Raw genomic sequence first — 9,038 nt, 5'->3', positions numbered from 1 at the left:
AAGCATATCATTTCCGATACCTTTCTTCTACAAAAACAACCACGTAAAATGAAAAAGAAATGGTACAAAGTCACCTACCAATCGTTCGTTCAAACTGTTACTTGTGAACATACAACTCTATTAAATCATTCAATCGTTTATTGTTGCATTCTTTCAATCCTTAGCTTGTTTATTTATTCACTCATTCATCCATTTATCCATTTATTAATTCATTGAATCACTCACTCATTCATTCATTTATTCATTCATTCATTCATTCATTCATTCATTCATTCAACCATCCATTCACAGAAGATCTCGCTCCGCATCTTTTCATTCATTTACAGGTCGAGATGTCCAAACGATCAGGCATTCATTTACTCTCGCATAAAATTCATTCATTCAACTTTCATTCATTCGTTCATTCCCTTATCCACTATTCATTCATTCATTCATTCATTCATTCATTCATTCATTTCCTTCATTCATTCATTCACCCATCAATCAATCAAACGTCAAACAAATAAAACTCCAGCAAATCAATGACAACTGCCATAACAATAATCATAAATAACAATAACAATAATAAATCAATGAAACTCGATATAAAACCGAAATTGAAAACGGAAAAAGAACAATAAAAGAAACGAATAATAAAGAAATTATATAGCGCTACACTTTTCTTATTATTGCCGGCCGTAATAAAAGTATAATGTCGTTCTGTCGCTGACGCCAAGTGCTTTTAAGCTTAGGTTCATGTTTCTATATATAGTATTGCATGCATGGTTCTTAAAATGAACCTTTTTGTAAGTATTTATATTATTATTGTTATTATTATTGTTATTATTATTATTAGTAGTAGTAGTAGTTGTTGTTGTGTTGTTTTTATCATTAATAATATTATTGATATTGCTGTTGTTGTTATTATTAATATCATTGTCGTTGATTGATTGATTGATACTTGAAAAAATTTTTGACGTTGTTAAAGTTGTAGTAGTAGAAGCAGCAGTAGTAGCAGCAGCAGTAGTAGCAGCAATAGCAGTAATGGTAGTAGTATTAGAACCTGGGGTCCAATTATAAATAGAAACATTGTTGAGGTTGTTAGTAGAAGCATTAGTGAAGCTTTTAGAAGCAGGCGAGCTGACACAGACATTAGTCTCATTAGTGCCCTTGCTTAGCAGTGAATTTTTGTTTAGAAAATGTCGTCTGCTTATTACGCCGCCCTGCCGAACGTTTTTGTCTGGCGGTGAATTTTTGTTGATTACGTACTTCAGAATGTCATTTAGTGTGTTGGTTGGACTGAAGAGCCCCTTCATCAGATGGCCACTGGGCATTTTGATGGCGATGTTAATAGGATTTGATGTTGTGATGGTGGTGATGTCATCTTCACTGACGTTAATTTCGTCGTTGTTTTTCGTTTTCGAAGTAATTTTTCCGGAAGAGATGCTAAGGGGTTTTGAAGAGGTTTCATTAATTTTTGAATGAATTTTCTCTGAAACTTTTGATGCGGGTTTTTCATGAGAAATCTGGCTGTTTTTCTGATTTTTGGTCAACTGGTCGGTCGATAATTTCTGCCTAATTTCAGGTAGCACCTTATATCTTGCACTACCCAGGCGAGCCGGAATGGTCGGTAGATCATTCAAGTCTAATTTTATTTTGCTGGGGTCGAAATTTTTTTTTTTATTATTATGTATTTCCGTTTGATTCATAATATTTTTCAAAAATTTGTAAGTTTGTATTTATTTATTAATTAAATATTTAAAAAAAACTTCAAAATAAATGAATAAATTAATATTTTGCACCCAAAATTATTAAAAGTAAAACAATGGCGACTTGGTTTATATTAGTTACCATGGCAACTTCGAAAAAAGACAAGCGTTTCATTTTTAAGAAAAATATAAATTCCTTACTAACTTCATAGTAACATTAATATTCAAGAATTTAAAGCAAAAAAGTTGAAAAAATTAGTTTTATTACCATCAAAATTACAGATAAAACCATTTTAATAACAAATTAACAATTAATACACGAAATTTGAGGTAAAAACGTGATAAAAATGCACATATAACAACGAAAATATAAAATGCTTAAGTGATAGGCTTATAATTATCAATTTGTTTGTTGACAAGATTAACATTAAAGGCAAGACTAATAATTAATAAATCAACAAATTAGTTAATAACAATCAATTGTTCAACTATATTTATAAATATTTGAAAATGATTTTAAGTTAATTACATTCTAAAAAACAGATTTTTATCCTTTGTGATTCCATTTTGGCTGTCGTTTCTGTAGGAAAGCTTCAATACCTTCTTGTGCATCTCTAATCTTCAAATTGTCGACCATTGTCGTCGTGGCCAGACTGTCATTTATGGAAAAATAATAGAATAATAAAATATAAAATTTGAGAAGATGAGACTTTGAGGATGTAAAACTTCAAAATAGTGCTCACTCGTAGGCGGCCTCCTGATTCAGACCGATTTGTTGGTAGAACGCCTTCTTGCCGAGTTTGATAACCGGCTTACTCGATCTAGATATCGATTCGGCGATTCTTCTTGCCTGCAAAACCCACAATAACTTTTGATATGTCAGTGGAATAGCTCAGAGGGTAAGAGCGCCAAATATTTTGCCGCCGTTTTTTCTCGCAAACCAGGTTCGAATCCTGTCAGTGCAGACCTTAAAAAACTGTCACACTCTGCTATGTGCGTGCGTTGTGTATACAACATCTTAATTCTATGACTAAAAAGGTGATCAATAATACTAATTATAACAGTAAATAATAATATTAATAAGAAAATAATATTACTGATAATTATTAATTATAATAAAATTAATATTAAGAATAATTACAAAAATTATGAACGGCTGACTTCGTTTTCGAGAAATTCGTCGGCCACTACTTCACTGATCAGACCGAACCTCAGGGCCTCTGTTAGAAAATTATTCGAAATTAATTTATCATTAATAACAACAAATAATAATAATTATAATAATAATAATAATAGCAATAACAAGAACAAAAGAAATGATAATAAACCATCGGCAGTTATCTGGAAACCAGTGAAGAGCATGTAGAGGGCTGCCTTTCGGGGCACGGCCCTACCTAGAGCCACCCCCGGTGTGGTGCAGAATAAACTGTGGTTGATCCTGGATGGTTGGATAGATGGATGGATGGATGGATGAGTGAGTGAGTGAGTGAGTGAGTGAGTGAGTGAGTGAGTGAGTGAGTGAGTGAGTGAGTGAGTGAGTGAGTGAGTGAGTGAGTGAGTGAGTGAGTGAGTGAGTGAGTGAGTGAGTGAGTGAGTGAGTGAGTGAGTGTGAGAGAGAGTGATTGAATGAATGAATGAATGAATTAATTAATTAATTAAGTTTATATGAGAATAATAAACCCAGGCGTTGCAAATCTTGCGCTCTTTGCGGCAATGGCGATGTCGCAACTGGCTACCAGCTGACAACCTGCTGCCGTTGCCAATCCTGAAAAAATGAATGGGTGAATGAATGAAAGAATGAAAAAAAAATGAACTAACGAAAGAATGAACGAATGAATGAACGAACGAACGAACGAATGAATAAATGAATTAATGATCAAATGAATGAATGAATAAAAACCTTGAACTTGAGCCATGATTGGCACTGGTATATCCTGAAAAAAAACACACACACCAACACAATTAAAAATAAAATACACGTAAAAACCCTAGTTAAAATATAAAATTTTGGAAATCATGGAATGACAAGCGAACTTTGAAGGAGTTCATAAGCTTGGAACAGAGTTGTATAACATCAGCGTGGTAGCTACTCGGCCGTTCTTTCGACTATCCCCCAAAGAAAAGTAAGTAAGACAATGTTTTTAGTTTAAAATTGAAGTGTCATTAAAGGCAGTGTGATAGCTTAAAAATTAAAGTCTCCTGGTTTTGTGTTACGGTGATCGAGTTTGAACGCAAGCAGAACCTCAATCGTTCGCGTTGATTTGAACATACTTTTTCTATGCACTATATTCATATTTTTCAAGAATTTTGCAGAAGAAATTAACCATTGTTAGTGTATGTATTGACCTTTTCACAGTAAATTTGCAAAAAATTTACATTACATTTACTAGAAATGTTCGTCAGAATTAGTTTTATTTTATTAAATTCACGACGAATTCATATCGAGTCAGATTTACAATCAGGCTAGAGTATACAACATCAACCTTACTGTAAATAGACATTAAGCTCACTGTAAAGTTACAAAAAAAACTACATTTGACACCGCCAAAAGTTAAAGTAAATTTAAGAGAAAAAAAAAATTGCATTACACACCAATTCTTTAAGATCGTGCCCAGATGAAAAGACCGGACCTGTTGCTTTGATGACGATGATCCTTAAGTTATCCCACGGCTTGCTTATGCTACTTGCCAAGGATTGCAGCATTTCTAAGGATAAGGCATTCCTGAATGTGTGTTTGTTTGTGTGCGTGCGTGCGTGCTTGTGTGCTTTTAACGTTTTTCCTCTCTCAGTCTGTTGCCATTTGAAAATTTATTTTTGCTAAGTTATGCTGAAAATCTAAACGTATCTTTACTCTAATGACTTAAGAAACAGTAGAGTTAGAGCAAAAGCACAAAGTATCAAAACATAAAATTCATTTTTAATTCTAATTTTTAATTTTAAAATTTCAAATTAATAGAACCTCTTTCTTGGGTTATTCAGTGTGATGGTTCTAATACCGTAATCATCATCAAGACATGATGTGAGTGAGTCTGACGACGACGACGACGATGATGGTGATGCGAATTTCAGTTGCTGTGATGATGATGATGTTAACAGTTGAGTCTGGAATTTCTGTACGTTTTAAAAAATAAAATTAAGCAGTGTAGTAATGATATGTAACAATGCATACACAGACATACACACACATATATATATATATATATATACATATATACGTACAGACAGACATACATACATACATGCATACATACATACATACTTACATACATACATATATAACCATAATAATAATAAAAACAAAAAAATTATTTTAATAATTATAACGATAATAATAATATACATAATAAAAAGGTTAAAGTTTGACGAACTAACGTGAAATCTAGAGGCAAAACGCGACGACGTAATTAAGAATTTCATTGCTTCTGAAATTTTTTCTAAAATAGTTAAAAATAATAAACTAATTATAAATAATTAACTAATTAATATTAGTAATTATTAATAAATTAATTGCTCATTTAGTAAGATAATTAACAGAAATTTTATTCTCAAGGATTGTGTGTATTGAACTTGACATTATAAAAAAAATTTTCGGGCACTTTTGCAAAATTATCAATTTGAAAGTTTCCGAAACAATGACATTTAATGAAAATAAAATTTTATAATAAAAACATGAAAAAATTTTAATTTAATATAATTAGAATTATAATTTTTCAAGTCTAAATTGATTTTTTGACAGTTTAAATCACACTTTTCTAACTTTAGACGCCGTGTTTACGTTATGCCAATTAATATTAATGAGCATTTAACAAATAACTCCGTCTACTTTTTTTATTTAAAAGTTAACTTAAGTATTTAAATTTGTAAATTATCTTCTTTCAAATTCAAAACAGAGCAACTTTTGATCGAAATTTCAAATGAGTGTCATTTTATTTAATAATGTCCAAACTCTAAAGAATTGATCACGTATTTTAAATGTTATTTAGAACATATTCAACGAAATCGCGACGTTTTGATGTTAGTTATTAAAATAATTAATTACTTATTTCTTGTTAATTTTTCACAGGCAATGAATTAATTATTTATTATTTTAATTATTTTATTTTATATATAATGTTTTCATAATTTATAATTAAATTTAATTTGTATCCTATGTGAATCTCACTTTGTGTGTTCTTCTGACAAATCAGTAAGAAATCACAATAATACTGGTTGTTAAATGAAAATTTAACATTACTTTGTTAAACTTCATTCAGGTATTTATTATTTTTATTATTTTATAAAATACTTTTTTTATTAATTATTATAATTTATTTGGGGTTGATCAATGTTGTTTAATAATAGTATTCAAGTGCTGTTTATTCAATAACGATAACCATTGTATTGTAATGTTCTATTTTTTTTATTACACAGTTTCATCATTGTTAAGCTAACCTGCTAACTAAAGAAAGCACAGTTTTGTAACATTGCTTGGTAAAAAAATGTTAATATATTGCATTACTAAGTAGATACTTATAGTTTGTTATATACATACAAACATAAATATATTATATATATATACAATACATACATAATATATATATAAAGATCATTAATATATATATATATATATATATATATATATATATATATATAGGAGAAGAGTATTTAATTAACAATCAAGAATTTGATTGTTAAAAATTATTTTTTAATAACTTTAATGTTAACCACATCCACGTTAAGTTTCAGAAAATGGATTTCCTGTTAGCATAACAATCATAATTTTAATAAACGACTAAACATTTTATCAATTTTTCAATTATAATAAAATTCTTATGTACATTCATACATTAAGATTAAATTTCAGATAATCTTCTTAATCCATCAATAAAGAATCCGGGCTAATATAGTGAAGAGAATTGACCATTGAGAATATAGTAAAAGTAATATAAAAATAGCAGTAACAACAACAACAACACGAACTAAACTATATCATGTTCTGCCTAATCTGCTACTTCATTTTATACACAGTTGTGATATTGTTCATTTTATACTTACTATTCCTTGCCTATCTCAAACTTACAACTGGCAAGTGTGTTAGTGATGCTAAGCTGGATAACAAAACTGTTGTCATCACCGGAGCTGACAAAGGTGGTTTAATTCAAAAGTTAATTATAGATTTAATTATACATTTTTATGTGTATCTGTGTTAGTGTGTGTAAGTGTTTGTAAGTGTGTGTTTGTGTCTGTGTGTGTATGTGAGCATAGATATATGCTATATTATTTTATTATAAACATTGTAATGTAAATCTACACCTGGATAAATGATAGCAATTTGAATAGCATTTCTTATACTTTTATTCTCTACTGGAACATAAAAAAAATTACCATTTGGAACAAAAAAATGTTTAAAAATAAAAAAATACTATTCAACATATCGTGTTTCAGGTATAGGTTACGAAACAGCTCTCGATCTAGCTCGGAGGAATGCCAAGGTCATCATGGCTTGTAGAGATTTGGAAAATGCCAAAAAAATGGCCGAGAAGATCAAATCAGAAACTGGAAACAAAGAAGTTTATGTGAGGTATTTGGATGTTTCTAATCTAGCTGGTGTTAGAAAATTTGCCACAGACTTCCTGAAAGATGAAAAAAGATTAGATGTTCTTATTAACAATGCTGGCATGCTTAGTGCAAGTATTAAGAAAACTATTTTTTAAAATTTTTTTTCATTAAATTATTTTTGTTGTTTATTACGTTTTTTGTGGGATTATTTTTGATATTACATTTAAAATTATTGCTATCAATCATTACACTCTTTTTCAGCAGTTAAGTTTAGGAAAATTGCGCTATATAAATGCAAATTATTATTATTATTTTCATCCTCAGGTCAAGACATAGTTAGGACATCAGAAGGTTTCGAGATCACTTTTGTCACTAACTACCTGGGTCCATTCTTCTTAACTTCACTCTTGCTGGGTTGAAAATATTTTTTTAGTTTTGTTTTATATTATCAATATTTAAAAAAATTTTATTTTCGAAAGATCGACTGAAAAAATGCGCGCCTAGTAGAATTGTGAATGTATCATCTATGGTGCATACGTCCACAACGGAAACGGATCTCAAAGATCTAAATAGTGAACATTCGAAAAATGTGAAAATGCTTTACTCTAGATCGAAAGCATTGCAAATTTTGTCTACTAAGGAGTTATCCAGGCAGTTAGAAGGAACAGGTTTGTGATTGGCTGGCTGGTTTTTGCTGGTCGATGGTGATTAGTTAATTTTGATTAGTTGATTTTGAGTGGCTGATGAATTATTGGTTGGTGTTGAAGAGTTGATCTTGATTGGCTGACGCTTATTGGTTGATTTGTTTTTGATTAGTTGATGTTCCATTTATTGCCCACCCCTGACTTATGCTGTTATATTACTTCACATGCATTCGCATTCATTTACACACACACACTCACACACACACACTCACTCACACACACACACACACACACACGCATAACACACGCATAGGACATTACATTTTTATTTGTGTGAAGGTGTTACTGTGAACTGCTTGCATCCTGGTATAGTCGACACAAACATATTCTCCAAAATGAAGGGACTATTCTCCGTCATTGTTAAAATTATTATATTTCTAAAATTAGCAAAGGTAGTTCTTTAAAATTTGGATGAAAATTAGCTAAGTTATGCGTTTGATTTTGAAATTCTGCTACTAATTAACAAAAGCGGTATAAGAAACACCTAAATGTAGTTTCAATTTTTTTAATTTTATTTTTTCAGACGTCTAAAGATGGCGCTCAAACTTCTATATACGCTGCAGTAGACGAAAATTTGAAGAATGTCAGTGGCCAGTATCTATCAGACTGCCGAATCACCGCCTCCTCCAAACTGACCCAAGATATGGCCCTAGCGAAGAAAGTGTTTGACATTAGTGAAGATTATTTGGGAAAATTCTAAAAAAAAACATTTTGGGTTTTGAAACTGGTGAAAATGTATGGTTTAGTTTTTTTTCTTTTGAAAAATATGATAGCTTTGTGAATAAATGCTAGTTTTTACAATTCGTATATGGCTATCTAATGCAAAACTTCAGCTTTAGAAGTTATATATTAGGATAGAACTTACCTACTTAAAAGTTGTTGCGAAATGGGAATGAAACATTTTCAAAATTATCCCAAGAGTCGCTCATAGATTTTTACGTAACAAAAGGTTGTTTTGGTGCGTAGTTTAACAAGTTTATTGCTCGTTTGGTGTATTTGGTTTTTATAAATTATCCTAACTACTTTGTATAAATTGATTGATCAATTGATTGATTGATCGATCGATCGATTGGTTGGTTGGTTGGTCGATTGATTGGTTGATTGATCG

General features: G+C 30.5%; 3 protein-coding genes across 3 annotated transcripts; 1 reads left to right on the top strand and 2 right to left on the bottom strand.

The window, feature by feature from the left end:
• Positions 1-487: 487 nt before the first annotated feature.
• On the bottom strand, positions 488-1,688 carry HELRODRAFT_168676 (hypothetical protein; the record flags this gene model as incomplete). Its single annotated transcript, XM_009014546.1, has 2 exons — positions 488-528; positions 1,043-1,688. 2 exons carry the CDS (start codon positions 1,686-1,688, stop codon positions 488-490), a joined length of 687 nt encoding a protein of 228 aa, XP_009012794.1.
• A 69-nt stretch (positions 1,689-1,757) lies between these two features.
• HELRODRAFT_185372 (hypothetical protein) lies at positions 1,758-5,445 on the bottom strand. Its single transcript, XM_009014545.1, has 11 exons — positions 5,285-5,445; positions 5,061-5,131; positions 4,648-4,799; positions 4,281-4,410; positions 3,723-3,794; positions 3,589-3,622; positions 3,369-3,453; positions 3,017-3,126; positions 2,850-2,908; positions 2,432-2,538; positions 1,758-2,341 (listed from the first exon to the last, which is right to left on the bottom strand). Exons 2-11 carry the CDS (start codon positions 5,103-5,105, stop codon positions 2,236-2,238), a joined length of 900 nt encoding a protein of 299 aa, XP_009012793.1. The 5' UTR covers positions 5,106-5,131; positions 5,285-5,445; the 3' UTR covers positions 1,758-2,235.
• Positions 5,446-6,658: 1,213 nt separating this feature from the next.
• On the top strand, positions 6,659-8,630 carry HELRODRAFT_168674 (hypothetical protein; the record flags this gene model as incomplete). The annotated part of the gene is made up of 6 exons (XM_009014544.1): positions 6,659-6,815; positions 7,113-7,358; positions 7,551-7,640; positions 7,706-7,894; positions 8,210-8,322; positions 8,454-8,630. The coding sequence occupies 6 exons, from the start codon at positions 6,659-6,661 to the stop codon at positions 8,628-8,630; spliced, it is 972 nt and encodes a 323-aa protein (XP_009012792.1).
• Between the last annotated feature and the right edge of the window lie 408 nt (positions 8,631-9,038).

Source organism: Helobdella robusta, assembly GCF_000326865.2.
Source record: "Helobdella robusta unplaced genomic scaffold HELROscaffold_14, whole genome shotgun sequence".
NCBI lineage: Eukaryota > Metazoa > Annelida > Clitellata > Rhynchobdellida > Glossiphoniidae > Helobdella > Helobdella robusta.
The sequence above is the reverse complement of the archived record's forward strand: the minus strand, read 5'-3'. Positions and strand labels throughout refer to the sequence as shown.

Bases quoted from the DNA above. Each gene is read 5' to 3' on its own strand.
- HELRODRAFT_185372 (XM_009014545.1), bottom strand. From the start codon at position 5,105: ATGAAATTCTTAATTACGTCGTCGCGTTTTGCCTCTAGATTTCAC. The intron at 2,909-3,016 runs GTTTATTATCAT...ATTTTCTAACAG, and splicing joins TTTCCAGATAACTGCCGATG to AGGCCCTGAGGTTCGGTCTG. The intron at 2,539-2,849 runs GTCAGCCGTTCA...TGGGTTTTGCAG, and splicing joins ACGAATTTCTCGAAAACGAA to GCAAGAAGAATCGCCGAATC.